The sequence below is a fragment of the Lemur catta genome, chromosome 12 (genome assembly GCF_020740605.2).
Source record: "Lemur catta isolate mLemCat1 chromosome 12, mLemCat1.pri, whole genome shotgun sequence".
Classification (NCBI taxonomy): Eukaryota; Metazoa; Chordata; class Mammalia; order Primates; family Lemuridae; genus Lemur; species Lemur catta.
In genome coordinates this window covers 81,008,284-81,024,583 of record NC_059139.1, presented here as the reverse complement: position 1 = coordinate 81,024,583, position 16,300 = coordinate 81,008,284, and the positions used below count along the sequence as shown (strand labels likewise).

At 44.2% G+C, this 16,300-nt stretch overlaps 1 protein-coding gene and 1 pseudogene across 2 annotated transcripts in view; both read left to right on the top strand.

Moving 5' to 3' along the window:
- Positions 1-12,225, top strand: part of SEMA6A (semaphorin 6A) — a 121,308-nt gene extending 109,083 nt beyond the window's left edge. Inside the window, exon 20 of the mRNA XM_045565606.1 lies at positions 10,156-12,225. Within this exon, the coding sequence (XP_045421562.1) occupies positions 10,156-11,354 (1,199 nt within the window). The 3' untranslated portion in view covers positions 11,355-12,225. The remainder of the gene's footprint in view (positions 1-10,155) is intronic.
- Positions 12,226-12,829: 604 nt separating this feature from the next.
- LOC123647947 lies at positions 12,830-14,443 on the top strand (annotated as a pseudogene). Its single transcript, XR_006738442.1, has one exon. The product of XR_006738442.1 is annotated as an uncharacterized LOC123647947 (transcript).
- Positions 14,444-16,300: the final 1,857 nt, after the last annotated feature.

The window sequence follows — 16,300 nt, the reverse complement described above, 5'->3', positions numbered from 1 at the left end:
TTTTGTCCTAACAATAACATTGTGAAGAGTCGATTTGTAGTTTGGATCATGTGCAATAATGGGAAAATAGTATCTGCTTTGTCTCAGATTTTTTTTCCGATAGCCTTTTTTTTCATGAAGTTAAAAAAAAAAAAAAAAAGGCTTGTTAGTAGTTTTTCTTTCCAAACCTCACTGCTCCATAGACAAACTGGTCTACAGAGAGCAAAACAATGGAAACCAGGTAATTTCCTGGGGATAGCGTCTCCTTTTTTGACATTACACATGAGAATGGCCTCAAATGCTGCAGGGCTGTCCCAGGATGCGTAATGCATGCCATTGCCATTGCCATATAGAGGGAAGGGAGAAGCCGCCGCATTCACTTGCTCGTCCCAGGGAGATGTGAGCTGTGTGAGTAAGAGGTAAACTCCTGCAAAGTGTATGGGCTGCTCTGAGGACTGACAGGAACCGCATGAACCTCATCTTCTGTAAATCTCTTAGCACCTTAAATCTTGGAAAGGCGCTGAAGTAAGCAAGTGAAATGTAGTTGGGTATATTCAAATACACTGGGTGCACTGATGGTAATCAGTGTCAAAAAGCCAATTACAGGCACTGTGAAGGTTTGTCATCTTTAATTAATATTTCTTAAGCTCTTATAAGCCTGTGGCCTGGGAACTATCTTTGTAAAGAGATTCATTTTTAATCGGGTAATAAAAATTTTTCCACTCCAATTATTTTTAAATTTCATATTTTTTAAAGGGATGCATTCCTTTTCAAACACATATATCTGCGATGACATTTTCTTCACTGAACTCAGAGGCAGTCATTATGACCTGTATAGAAATAATGGAAGTTCGGTATCGTCAACCACTGACAATGCTTTATTAGGAGAGAAAATGGTGTCAAGAAATTTATAGGGCAGCAAACTGCATTATGCCTAACCTTTTGGACATATTAAAGCATGTCATTTCTAGTCTTACAGCCTCTTGTTATTCATAAATAATAGATAACACTGGACACAATCATCTGGTATTTGTTAAGGTAATAAATATACCCTAAGTGCTGATGGGTCGTGTGCTCCATGATTTAAAAGCACACAGCAGAAATTTAATGTAACTTAAAATGTCTTATGTAATTCTACGGATTTGCAGATTCAGTTCAACTCAGCAGATCTGCAAGCGCAGAGCTCTGTGGAGTGCACTGTTGTGCTAGGCATTTTTATTATTATAAAGCAGGACCTTAATTTGAGGAATGAAACATGAGCTCAGGTCCCTCCTTTCAATCCAGGAATATAAAGGAAAAGAGCCTTCCTAAGTTTCTTTTCTCTTGTCTAGTCATGCAGAGGTAGGAGAAAAAGATTTTGGCATCCCCTGAACCATTCTCAAATGTTGCTTGATGGCTGTGAGTTGAGTTTAAGGAGTCGATTTCAAGGTGATATTAGATGCAGGCCTTTAAAGGAAGCTACTCTACCCAGTGGGGAGCTGCACTGAACATTCTGCTTCTTCTGCTCTTGGGACCCAATCATGACTGGGCTGACCCCATCTAGGGCATATCTGCTCTCTGATACCAACAGCTACCTGATGGCCACTGTCACAGAGATGGGTAGCATCAAAAATTACCCTCCATGTCTTCATGCCAGGGAAAATAAAGAGACCACAAGCATTTCACCAGCAGGCTTGGTGCTAGCAAATCGGGTTGATTCTATTCCAGAGTAGTAGCACAATATTTTAGGCCATTTTTCACACGTCTGTCAGGTACCAAAGGAAAGTGTTGGTGATTTGATTGTGTTTCCAATAAAATAAAATTTGCATTCTTTGTCAGAGTATGGTAACTGTGGCGAAGAAATTACACATGAGACCTACTAAAGAGAACATACTTTGAACATTAAGGAAGACTTTGCCCAATTATTTATCATTACAGATCATCTTGAAAGTCTGGTAGTACCTTGCTTCAGTGGTGTCTGAGGTTGGCCTTTTAAAGCTAAATGCCTAGATGAGTTCTCTGGAATATTATTCATGTCATTCAGGAGAGTGCTTCTCAAGCTTTAGAGAACATAAGAATGATCTGGAGGCCTTGTTAAAACACAAGTTTCTGGGCCCAACCCAGATATTCTGATGCGGAAGTTCAGGGTAGGTCCTGAGGATTTGTGTTTCTAACAAGTTGCAGGTGATGCCAATGCTGAGTAGCACTGATTTACGACACTTTCCAGTTGCTGATGGGCTGTCTCATTTAAGCTCGCTGGCCACGATTTTGTTGTATTTTTTAATCCTTATTTTTCTTCTCTTAGGTAACACAATTGTACCCTACCAAAACGTTGCCTTAAAAATAGACTATCTTGGATCCCGTATAAGGCAGGCAACTTGTCAGAAATTCTAGAAGCACTGCTCTTAACATTATTAATTGAGCATTAACATGTGTCCTGTTTTATTAATACGTACATTTGTTTATTTAACTTATTTAATCCTTCCAACAATGCTCGTCTTATAGCCAACACTACTGGGGCTTAGAGAGATTGAGTAATGTGCCCAAAGTCACATGGCTAGTTATTAAAATATCTGTAGAACCAAGACTCAAACCCAGGTCTTTATGACCTCAAAGTTTATGTTCTTAACTAATAACATCCAGCCTCATCTGCAATCCAGATCCCAAGAATGATATTTCTAGCAAGTTTAAGTTGGCAATTTTATGAGTATTAAAACAGACCTGTTTCCTCATATTTGTTTTATCTTTGCTTTGTAGAGAAAAATCAAAGCACTCCAAATAATCCAAACAAAGGATCACCCAAATTTCACTATTTTATAAGGAGATCCATTTCCTCATTCTATAGCTTTGATGCCTTGTGAGGGAGCAAAGGAAGAAGATGGGACCAGGAAGTGGAAAATGGAAATGCTTTGTCTGGTTTCAGAAATCACTTACATGTTGGGTTTCCAGACTTATTTAGAAAGAAAACCTCAAAAGGCAGGAAAATACACCTTGCAAATTCTGTTAAATCTTTACCCATCTAAAATAATCGTTACCTTTACAGGCACGGTAAGAGTTCTAACACGTGAAACCACAGACCAACATTCCAGGGCATGGCTTTTATAAATTATCTTATCTTAACTCTTAGTCTAGACGTCAATCCGCGCTCGGGGTGTAGCGCTCCCGTTGGCAGTGCCAAGTCTAAAGCAGCGGAGCAGCGGAAGGACAGTGAACTGAGCACTCACACTGGCACAGAGGGAAAAATGAAGATGTTTCTTCTCTAAAAAAAATGCAATTGAGTTTCATGTTCATGCTCCCTTTTGTTCCTATGATGACATCCCAACAAAAAAAAATGCATCGCTTCAAAGGTGACAGAACTGGAAGTGGGTTCACCTTCAGTCAACCACAGTAAGCATTATTTCAATATGTGAGAGTTTTAAAATAGCTTCCGAACAGAGGATATTAAACAGCCAGGCCAAGAAGCTGCCTCTACTTTGGCATGGTCAGTCTTAACTTTATACATCTTAAAAACCATGGCCCTCCCAGCATCTAATCTTCAGCCTGCCAGGAAAAAAAAATTAAAGGAAAAGGAAAGTTTGAGTTATAGACTCTGAGCCCATTGCCATGGCTGCTGGCGCGTTGGTTTATTCCTAAGCCGTCTGGTTCCCATTAGGCCGAGAGACAAGAAGAAGGCTGCTTCCTGCTGAGATAACCACGGAGTTTTCCCATTTCGCGTTCGGTGTGGTCATCTCGATTGGCTGGGGTGTGGCTCTGAGGATAAATTGTCTCCAGTTGGGGTTTTTCCCTAGTTGTTGTCTTCTCTTCTTTATAGGGATTGTGGCAGCGCTATGTGGTTAGCAGGGGAGATGCCTGACCCGTGGTCGGTGCATTCATTCACGTTGCCTCGCAGGACCGTGAGCCCGGCTGGCATTTTGTTGCAATAAGATGTTCAAACGAGAAAAATCAGGTTGTTAGATTTCATTCACTCAAGTTGTTATGAGGATTTCAAGGAAATTGCAGGCTTATCTTACTATAAAGCAGAATCAAGAGTCTATTTTTAGGGGATCCTACTCTGGGGCCTTTCTTGGTGTGTTGCCATCCTTCTTACCTCCCAGACCCAACACGAGCTCTCTCTGGCTCAGCGATGGAGGAAATATCCATCCTCCTTTTTGCCTTTGCACGTTTCTCTAATACACAGAGTGGCTTTGTTGTCTTTGTGGTCACTCGGTTCGCTTTACACAGATGCCTATTAATCACTTCACTATGGAGACAGACACATCCATCATATCACAGCAGCCCAGAAACAGGCAGTCCAGTGAGCGGGGTGAGAGGGGAAAGTGCACACTTAACCATTTGGAGCTGGCGGCTGCCTGGGTCTTGCACACTCGGAGCGATAATTAGGGTGGGGGCGGGCAGGGCTCTTCTTTGCTATTTAGCTTAATAGCTGCAATTGATTTTATGGATTTGTGTGTGCCTGTTTTGCTTCATATTTTGTTACTTTGATAGGATAGATAACATCTCCCAGCTACATGTATAAGGCGCGGGATATAAGCATACTTGAAGACTGAGAGTTTTAATTTTAAAAACAGTAATAATAGATGCAGGTAGACCAGCTGTGCTTTTGATGCAAAGATATTGACTCTTTGAAACCCTTAGTTTTTCAGTAGTGGATTCAATGTGGAGCAGAGAAAGCTGAAAGTCAAGCTTTCTCAGGCGAGAAGACCCTTGCAATTACGGGTAAATTAACCAAGAACTTTCCTTCCAAAACTGACAGGTCTTCTGAACATCTTTTTCAGTCATTCAAGGCTGTTCACAGCCTGCTTCCAAATGGTGTTTCTAGCTCTAACCCTTACTTTTCCTTTACTCATTCATTCCTGTGTTCATTTACTATTTATTTAATAGATACACACTGAGCACCTTTATGCCTGGGGATTCAGTGGTGAATTCCTCCCTCCTAGCACAGTCTAGGTGAGAAAAACAGACGTATAGCAAGAATCATCCCAGTGATGATTTTAGGATAGAGGAAGCCAAGAGCTCTGGGGACACCTGTGGAAGGAGGAGCTCACCTGGTTTGAGGACTTGTGGAAGGTGTCCCTCTTTAAACTGAGACCTAAAGATAGGATCTGATGAGTGGGAAACTGGGCAAGAGTATTCCAGGTAGAGGGAACAGCCTGTACGAAAGCCCAGAAGCAAGTGAAAGTGCAGCAGGGTGGCTTGTGCCTGTAGCCTAAGTGACTAGAAAAGAATTAGACCGTTTGCCATTACCGAATACAGACTTCACTTTCCTTCCCTCCAAGCCTTGGTTCTCATTGCTCTCCCCACTCCAGCTGAAAGCTTGTGCATCCTTAAGGCCTAACTCAAATACCATCTCCTATGTAAAGCTTTTGCCCACTGTTGAAGTAGAAGTGATATGTCTCATGACACACCCGCACTTTGGATGGAGTTGTGTGCGAGCACCTGCCTTCTCCCATACTGCTTTATGCCTCGTGCACCTCTGTCCCCTCCACACCTGGCACAGTGCTTTAGTGTGCTCACTAGTGTTTGCTGAAGGCAGCCACGATGCTTGGAGCCAAAAAAATTGTTATACCAGGAGAGTGATAATAAAGACACTAAGAGAATCACCCTGTTAGGGGAAAGCATCGTTTTTAAAGCAAATTGTCCCAGAGCCTGGTGCTGGCTCCCTGTACAGACTAGTACTCATGAGCAGGGCTACTAGAAACCATATTTTTAAATAATGAACTTGGTGTTTGACATTTCAGAATGTATTAACATGGTCATCATAGGAAAAGTCAGAACGCTATTGAACCTCCTGTTTTTTTTACAGTTTACAGTTGCTTTTATTTTGAATCACATGTTGCAGGGTCTAGGGGGCAGGGTCTTTCATAATCTTTTCATTGCTTTGGCCTCTAAAAAGCTTCAGACTGCCTCTCTGAGGCCTCCCTCCAGCATCTGAAAACTCTCGCACCTCAGGGGAAAAAAAAAAACCAGTGGAGACCCTATTCTTTCTCAGTTCTGCCAATTTAAGGCATGATTTCAGAGAAATCTCAAAGCCATTGTGTGCCTTGCTTCCTGCAATAGGAAAGTGGAAAGAATAACCATTTAGCACCTCATGACTAGTGAGAAATAACTGGTGGTTAATGAATCAATGCAAAGGATTTTTTCAGATACTGTTTGCATTACTAATGCCCCGTTTTCATTTGGTGAGAGCGGAAGACCCAGGAGTTGGTAGAGGAAGGACTTTTAAGACCTCAGGGTGGAGAAGCCAACTCTGATTGTTCGGCCTGCAGTGAGGAGACACCTGGGGAGGGGAATATACCACCGCACAAAGCCCTTCCCCTTGCCTGGGGCTTCCACGCAGCATCTGAAGCGGTGGATGCTCATCTGGGCTCCAGCCCGCAGCCCTTTGCCCTTTACAGAGATGCATTTGCTTCTAATTATTCACTTCCACTGCAGCACTCAGTTTTTGCGGATAACCAATTTACCTTCGTTGGCTCATTTGGAATTATCCCAGAACCAATTTCTTTTCATTTTTGAAATAGTTTCACTTATTTTTTGAACAGATACTGAGCACCTTTATAGATTTCGTTTCCTTTCTTTGATGGATGCTACTATTAAAAATCTTTGTACGACTGGAGATATAATTTATTTCTGTGACTTCAAAAGCAAGTTGATGGTCACTCCAGGGATGACCCAGCAAGTTTAGAAGTTCATTTTTAGAAATGTCTCTACAATGTATTGAAGACCCATTCATTCAACGATCATTTATACAATCACCCAGCTAAGAGCCCTGGGGATGGCAAGGGTTATAAATGCAAATAAAATAAGGTACCTGCCCTCAAGGAGCTGACTGTAGGATTATTACTCCACTGGGAATCTAACTATAATTGGTGTTTTGCTCAACATTTCCCACTTTTGTTGTTTGAATGATTTCAAAATTCAGGACCAGCAGGCAGTCCTGAAATAAAAATATATATTCCCTATGTTGCTTCAACATCTCATCTCACCTCTTTAGCAGCACAAGGGTTGGAGCTGGAAGCACAGGTCTCCTCTCTCCCCTGGGAGATCACGTGGAATCCAGTGGAGCAGCCGTGACTGTCACTCAGAAGCCCTCTGTGAGCCAGTAACCCACCACTTCTCTGTCCTTTAGATTTGTCTAACAAACTATAGCATTTAAGTTCTTTCCTATTCCTTATTTTGTTTGGCTTTGGTTAGCCCCACGTTACAGGTGAAAACACTGAGGCCCAGAGATGTTAAGTCACCAACCAGAAAATGCGGGCTTCTTTGAGGTCTTCTCTAGTTGCTTGCATGGGGCCTCTCTGGCAAGTCAGGTGTGTTCGGTCCTTCACAATGGCCAGGCCACAAAGTTGATTGGATCGCCTCTGCCAGTGTGCCTTTGCCTTTTTTCATGATGTAAGCAGAAAGCTTTACGTTTTGAAGGCATTTACAAAAATAACTTTTACCTTCTTATCTTCTTCAACTTAACCTCTGATATGTTTCTAACTTTGGATGCTTCAGAATTTACACAAGCAGATGAGGGAAGCCCCCTCCGTCCCCACGGATGTCTAAAAGATAAAGAGATGCAGAAATATTTTTAAGGGCACTATTTACATAACAAAAGGAGATGGAGGGGAATCTGCCAGAGACACCATTTCCCTCAAAGGTCAGATCCTGCTTGACTTGTTAACAACCAAAAACCTGAACCCAAATATCACCCACTAAGAAAAGAATTTTTCCCAGTGAAAGAGCAGGTGGTTTCCCTGAGTCTAAGATAGCCACAGTCCTTCAGACGTGAAAGAAGAATGATATTTGGGAGCTAAAAGTAAAGTTAAGAAGCAATGAATAAACGTGAAAATTTTGCAGTTTTCCCAATGAAGTAAATGAATTACTCTCGCTTTACTCTTTCAACTGAGAGGGCAATCTAAATTGGATGCCAAAGCCGACTGTTGATAGCTTCCTACTGTAACTACACATTTACTGGGAAGACACAGTCCCCCTAAATATGGTTGCCTGGCAGGGCTCCGTGAACTACTCATTGCCATGAAAATATTACCAACACCCCCATCAGAGGGATCTAGCCTATGTTAGACTCCAACCGAAATCACCAAGTCAATGAGGGAAATTAAACCCATTTTATTCACAGGTGTACATTTTTTGTGCGATTGTGTGTAGGCACTTAAAAACGATATTCAGTAGAACCCCCACACACAATCAAAATTGGAGAAAATCAGTTGCTATTTTAGCATGACAACAAGGAAGTGCAAATTTAAGGAAGAAATTTTCATTAGCACATTTCCTTGGTGAAGAGGTAGTAAGACATATTTGAATGCAAGACACCCCACCGTTTTGGGGAGCACTACACATAAAATGTATGAGCTATAGCCAAATTTCCCTCCTGTTTTTTTGCTTCTAGTTTCAACTCCTTCAAAGCCCATGAAGATAAATCTGGAAATATTTTTAAAATGTCATATTTGGAATCACTCTGACCATCTTGCACACTCTTTCCTTAGGGTGAATTGCCTCGACTGCCCTTCATTACCAAGTGTCTTTGTTTAATCACAGAATCTTTTGTTTCTTGAGCAATATTTGCTGCCTCTGTTATTCCCACCTGAAGTCACAATCCTTTGTCACAAGACAATCATTTCCACAGCAACTAACTATGATGTCACAATTGAGGGAGGAGAACTGTTTAGAAAGAAAAGAGAGAATGTGCTCTTCAGGCTAAGGTTGCTGGGTTTTAAAACCATCACTTCAGTAATCAAAACATTTTAGCAGAAAAACCCCCATGACAAAGCTGCATTTCTTCAAGGTCTCGGCTGTGACATAAAAACCATTTCAACAGAAGTTTAAGGGTTGCATGTTGTGGGTTTGGGAAGGGGTAGAGATTTTTATTTCATTTCATTCTAATTCTGTGCCACTGATACCTGCCAGTAAAATACATTAAACATATTCCAGAAAGAGTTGATTTAGTAGATGAAAAATGTGTCTCCGGAGACCAGAGAAGGTACATTTTCTGTCTTGCTATGGTTTCCATAATAGGAACAATGTTTACATTTCCTCAGCCCATGCAGTGCTCTAATGTATTCCTGTTCTTTCAGTCTCCAGAGGCAGGAATTGAGGTATTTGAGATTTTATTTTTTAGCTACTGCATCAAGCACTTAAGATCTGACACTTGTGATGTGTATTCTCACTTGGTATTAAAAAATAAAAGCTTCAGCGTTTGCATCTGATTAGAGCCGCTCAGCTTGGTGGCTGATTAAGCAGGAACAGGGAGAGCAACTTTCTTCAGAAACAGCATCTTGGTTAATGTAGTGTAAGATTATGGACGGGTGTAGTCACATAATTTTTATTAAATTGAAGAGATTAGCTCCGCTGAAGAGTCTCACTGTGACAACAAACTCTAGGCATAATAATGGGACTTGACATTTCTCAAACCCGCTACATGGCCCCAAATAGTCTTGTTTCTAAATATTCTTTCAGTTCCCGTAAGGAGAGAGCTTCATTCAAATAGTCAACAGATTTACCTGAAATTGAGTGTGCATGAGTTTGTTTGGGTGTTTTCTGTTGTTTGCTTTTTTGTTTTTTGTGGGTTTTTTTGGTGAAGTGATGCAAAATCAGCGTAAACATTTCTAATCTGTGAATTTTAGCTGTTTTCTTTCACTGTAAATGAAATGACACACACTGTCTTCCCTCTAGTTGCTTGAAATGCAAACATACTTTTCTCCAGACAGAGGCCCTGGTGCCCAACAACAGGTCTTCAGAAAAGACCCCGGCTGGAAGCCTGGAGTGTTGTGTGATTTGTTCACTTAACGCGCATAAAATTGTTGCCTCTTCCTCCAGACTCAAAATACCTTGGTTATCCCAGTTCTGTGAGGGGGGGATTGAAAAGGACGAAGAGGGAAAGTGAGATAAATGACTTTTGAAAGCCAAATCCTGCCATATTCCACGGAGTGAAGCAGAGTAGAGAGAGTATCTGCTGGGGAGAGTGAAAAGCACTTTTTCAGAAGACAAGGCAGCAAATGAGTCTATTTGCATACTTCAAAGGGGGTGTGTGTGGAGGATTAATTAGTTAATGTTTGACAAGCTGAGCCTTGAAGACAAGTTGTGCAGAGGTGCTATTGTCACTTATTACTGTTATTAATTAACAGGGTGAATGCCAAACAAAAATAAGCCTTGTGGTGTGCTTTCGTTCCTTAACGCCCTCTGCAATGTCTGTTGCAGGAGTGATTCGGGAAAGTTACCTCAAAGGCCACGACCAGCTCGTTCCCGTCACCCTGTTGGCCATTGCGGTCATCCTGGCTTTTGTCATGGGGGCCGTCTTCTCGGGCATCATCGTATACTGCGTCTGCGATCACCGGCGCAAAGACGTGGCCGTGGTGCAGCGCAAGGACAAGGAGCTCACGCACTCGCGCCGGGGCTCCATGAGCAGCGTCACCAAGCTCAGTGGCCTCTTTGGGGACCCCCAGTCCAAAGACCCCAAGCCGGAGGCCATCCTCACACCGCTCATGCACAACGGCAAGCTCACCACTCCCGGCAACACGGCCAAGATGCTCATCAAGGCCGACCAGCACCATCTGGACCTCACGGCCTTGCCCACGCCCGAGTCCACCCCGACGCTGCAGCAGAAGCGGAAGCCCAACCGAGGCAGCCGCGAATGGGAGCGGAACCAGAACCTCATCAATGCCTGCACCAAGGACATGCCCCCCATGGGCTCCCCTGTGATCCCCACGGACCTGCCCCTCCGGGCCTCCCCCAGCCACATCCCCAGCGTGGTGGTCCTTCCCATCACGCAGCAGGGCTACCAGCATGAGTACGTGGACCAGCCCAAAATGAGCGAGGTGGCCCAGATGGCGCTGGAGGACCAGGCCGCCACCCTGGAATATAAGACCATCAAGGAGCATCTCAGCAGCAAGAGTCCCAACCACGGGGTGAACCTTGTGGAGAACCTGGACAGCCTGCCCCCCAAAGTCCCACAGCGGGAGGCCTCCCTGGGCCCTCCGGGAGCCTCCCTGTCTCAGAATGGCCTGAGCAAACGGCTGGAAATGCACCACTCCTCCTCCTACGGGGTTGACTATAAAAGGAGCTACCCCACGAACTCGCTCACGAGAAGCCACCAGGCCACCACTCTCAAAAGAAACAATACTAACTCCTCCAATTCCTCTCACCTCTCCAGAAACCAGAGCTTTGGCAGGGGGGACAACCCGCCCCCCGCCCCGCAGAGGGTGGACTCCATCCAGGTGCACAGCTCCCAGCCGTCCGGCCAGGCCGTGACTGTCTCGAGGCAGCCCAGCCTCAACGCCTACAACTCACTGACCAGGTCGGGGCTGAAGCGTACGCCCTCCCTAAAGCCGGACGTGCCCCCCAAACCTTCCTTTGCTCCCCTTTCCACATCCATGAAGCCTAACGATGCGTGTACATAATCCCAGGGGGAGGGGGTCAGGTGTCGAACCAGCAGGCAAGGCGAGGTGCCCGCTCAGCTCGGCACGGTTCTCAACTGCCTCGAGTACCCACCAGACCAGGATGGCCCGCGGCAGAGTTGAGGACGCCGGGTCCTCCCCTCTGGGACATGGGGGTACTCACGACAATTGGGCCATACGGTTTGGTGAAGGTTTGCAACCGCGGGGACTCACCTCCATCCTCTTCCTTCACTCTCCCCCACACCCCACAACAGGTCGGACCCACAAAAGACTTCTGTTATCATCACAAACATGAGCCAAAAGCACATACCCACTCCATGCCCCCATTCACACACACACACACACACACACACACACACACAAAACACACAACACACACATACAGAGGTCAACAGCAACTGCAACATTTTGTCCATGACTGCATGGGGCGTTGCCAAACTGGGCTAGTGCTCCAAACTGCAAAACACAGACACATGTTTAAAAGTCATGAAAATTAAAAAAGACAAAAAAAAGAATTCATTGATAATTCTAACTCAGACTTTTAACCATGGCAGAAGTTTACTATGCGCAGATACTGTGAAATGCCCACCAGTGTTACAGCTTTCTGTTATAGCAGCAGACAAAGGCCGTGTTGGGCAACTATGTCATAGATTTCTGCTCCTCCTCTCTTTTAATGAAATAACGTGACCGTTAACGCAAGTAACTCTTTATTTATTGTTCACCCCTTTTTTCCTTAAGGAAAGGACTCTTCCACATGTCATCCTCTGAACAGCTCTTCTGAAAGCCCATCGAAAGTTAAACTATTTAACGTGAAACCCATTAACTGGAATAATTGAGTTTCTTTATTTTTACAATAAATTCACTGAGTAAATAAGTTGGAGCTGGAATTCTGAGCTTTGTGTTTGGACTGTTTGGTCTGTAGCTAAAGGAAAACATTAAGAGGGGAATATTTATTTAAATCTACCAGTTAATTTGCTGGTCAGCTCTCTGGCCTATAACATGCAAAAAATTAATTACTTTAAAAGTCCTTCCAGATCCTAACTTCTAAAGCAACCAAGAGAGAAGTTTTTAGAATGGCACATTGTGTCCCGTGGGTGCCAACACGGCTTTGTTCGTGGTTTCCACTTTCTGTGAAGGCACCAGCTTGTGATTCGCCATCTCATTTCACCTTGCATGTGAGACAGCAAACAAAATCCACAAACGGTGTGAACTAATTAATACGCTGGCTGCTACCTTGCATAAATTAATGGTTTGATCACACGGGTTTTTCGTGGGGTTACATCTGTGAATAGCCTGTTTTCCACATGTAAATTTGTGCCTTACACCTTGAGTTGTGTACACTTGTAAACTGTCGTTATGATCAACTTTCCCCCCTTTTGAAATAAATGCAGATATTTATTTAACCCTCCCTTCCCCCACCCCCACTCTAGCCCTCCGGAAGATTGGAGTCCAGCAGATGGAAGAAGAATGCAGCGGTGATGACGGTAGTGCCGCAGCCTGGGAAAGTTGGGTGGCCCCACACCCTCCAATTCACGCTGCCTTCTAGTCGTGCCAACTCGAACCACCCTTCGGCTGTGCTGCTAAGCATGGACCCCAGTGTTGTGGGTGGCAAATCCCCTTTCTTCCTCCAGAGTCCCCGCTTCCCTTAGATCATTTCAATATGGTGATACCCTCATTAGCCGGCAGGAAAGGGGCGAAGGTCCCAGTCCTCATTCTGCTGTGCCCACTGGCTGGAGAACACGCTGTGTGTGGTTGGGCAGGCCCCGGGAGGAGTCTCCAAGCCGTGTGCTCAGCACACGTGCGGTGTACACAGAAAAATGACACGGAAATAGATGCAGGCAGGCCGGTCCCTGCTGTGATTAATGAGTAACTCCAAGTACAAGGCCAACCACAATGGATGCTGCAAAAACTGTTGACTGGGGCAAAAGATTTTTTATTTTTATTTTTTTAATTTCTTTACCCTTTTGTTGTTATTGTTTGTAGGGGGTGCGAGAGGGTGGTGTGTGTTTTTCTCCCCCTGGTTTTCATTTGCTCAAGCACACAGAAGAAGGGACTTTTGTTTACTCTATCAAGAACAAAAGAATTGTCAACATACTATAAACCGTGAGAATTGCTGTTGTTGGTTGTTTTTTCTTTAAACAGTTAAACAGTATATTTGGTGGTCTCTTTGTCTCTTTTTATTTCCAGTTTGATCTTCTGGGTTTAGTTTTGTCTTTAAAAAAAAAAATTAAAAAAAGACTGACAAGGACAGTTTTGAGTTGGAAGTGAAACAGTGGTATCTCCATAATCAGAGTGGTTCCTTGGAGACCTAGGTGTATAGTTGAGGGTGCGTGCCCTGCCCTTTCTCCCAAAAGCCCATTGCAGTTTTGCTATTGTTTAGGGTAGGTTTTTGTTCTTGTTACATTTTTGTTTTGTTTTTTTGTTTTAGTGGAATCAATGTTCACTCCCTATGAACTCTGTCCCGTGAAACCCTGAGCTCTTTTCTAGAAACGGAGATATTGTTTTCCTTCTTGAATTTTCTTGAGAAATGCAGAAGTCGGGAAGATGGTGGGTACATGTCACCCTGTTCGCCTCTCCCCAGTGCTGACCCCCAAGAGTATTGCCGGTGCAGCACCCGCCGTCCGCAGGACCACGTGTTTTGTCCCGCGTTGGTGGGCACCGTCACCTCTGCTGTGTTGAGAAGACCTGCGTCAAAACTTACGTCCCACATCTGTACGTCCCACGACCCATCACCTGCGGTGTCAACCCCAAAATGCTCACTGTATTGAGCTGGTCTTCTGCATTGAAGTATCCCCCCTTTTATTGTCCCCACTGTGTGTGGGGGGAGGGTCCATAAACCTGAGTGTGCCTTTGCTTTCCACCCTTGCTAGACACTGGTAGATGCAACAAACTCAGATTTATATTTGTTGTAAAGTTGTAAAAATATTGTGATGTCACCAATTCTCTTCCATTTCCACATCCCCTAACATCTGATTCACGACTTAATGTATGTTTTAAAAAAGGAAAAAAAAGAAAGAAAAGAAAAGAAAAGAAAAACAGCAAGGAAAAGGCTCTTTATTACTTAAAAGTAATAAAACCAGACTGTTACATTATCTTTTGTGTCCTGAATGCTTTTATTTACCTCTTAATTTTTCCTTTTTTTAGCTGCTCTCCTCCGAGCCTTCCCCCTGACCATTCTGGGTCATGATTCTCTCCTTCCTCCATCTCTCTCTGGTTTCCAAAGCATAGATAACTATGCAGTTAGATGTATTTGTTTGCAATATCCACACCCTGCCACCCCCGCCCAAATTATTGGTGTCTTTCTCTGCTTGCACCCAGCCCGGAGCGGGATTGTAGCAGAAGCCACCGGTAATTAAAAGGCAGAGCACGAATTGGCTCCCTCTACTCATTTTATGCATTTTCTTTTTATGGGCTTGTTCATCATCAAACATTTATGGTAGGCTTGATAGTTTAAGAGATCAAGGCTAGGATTTTAGTATGTAGGGTCCACTAAAAATAGATCCTTGCACAGATGTGACTTTAGCCTTTTTACATATTAATCAGGTGGAGGGTGCGGGATTTTTCTCCTTGTTAGCATTTATCTCCTGTAACCCAGGGACATGACTGGAGGCATATTGGGATGCAGCACTTGATTTTTGTTTTGCAGAATAGCACTATGAAATGCCTAGATCAGGTTTTCACCTCTGGGGTATTTTTTAAAAAGTTATTTAAATAAGTGCTCAGCTATGCTATTTTACTTTTGACCTTCTGAAATAAATTTTTTAATGTTTTAGGTCAGTTTGAGTGTGGGAAGCTGAAGGCTGAGGCCTCAGTTCACACCCATAGTGGTTTCTTGGCCTAGCCCAGTTACCTTTGATAAGTCATTTCCAATTGTGCCAGGCACTGTTAGGCACAAAGTTAACCAGTGTTGTTCCTGCTTCCATTCAGAGGTGGAAGCAAAGTCCTGAGGAAGCTTCCCAGGGGTTAGGGTCAAAGGCAATGTTTGAGCTGGTTCTTTTAGAATGAGTTCTATGGACAATTAGCCCAGGCAGAGGGGACAATTTCTGCAGAGGCACCAAATGTGCTGTTTGGGAAACAAAAGGCTCAGCATGCCTTGGGCAGGGCCTGTGAGAGCCTGGCAGGGCAAGCGTGGGAAAGGGGGTGGAGACAGACATGGAGGGACCTGGTCCCCATGTGCTGGGATTTTGGTGACAGGCAGTGGAGTGCTCCCTTGCTTCGGAGTGTATGAAGCAACAGATGCAAGTGTTTGTGCTTTAGAAAGCTACCTGGCAGCAACCTGGGAACTGGATTGGTCCAGGGAGAGGCTGCAGGCCTGTCAGGAAGCAGGGCAAATGGTGCCAAGTCGGTAGGAGCAACACAAGTGAAAGTCTCACATCCAGTTTAAGATTCTTTAGGGCACAGTTGAAATCAGCTCTAGGATTGGCCCCTCTTTTGCCAGACAGAAGAGCCTCCATCTTACGTGATTGACAGGTTTGCCCTGCCCAAGTGTACCCAAATGTCTTGTAGAACGGAGAGTATGGCCAACAGCTAGTCTGACCCTTTCATTTTAAAAAATGGGGCGAACTGAGGTCCACTGAGTGAAGGGATTTGCTCGTGACCCAAAGCTAGTGCCAGAGCAGTCATTCTGAAGACAAATCCGCTGGCTCTTACCCCCATTCATTCAGATCATTAGAACAATACTAGCTAGAAAGACTCAAGACCCCCGACCCAGACAGCATCTCCCTCTCCCTCAGTCCTTTCTCACAGGAAGCCCCTCATTCATACACACCCACCCTTCCCCAGCCGGGCACCCCAAATTCCTGCATTTGAGCCCAGATGAGCAAGTAGACGGAATCTTGGATCCCATCAGTTTGAAGCAAACAGTCCCTGCAGTGCAACCTGATACTGAGTCTGGTGGCTTTTGATGCAGTCAGCTTTGTTCTGGTCTGGTGAAGAGGTGACAGAGGCTG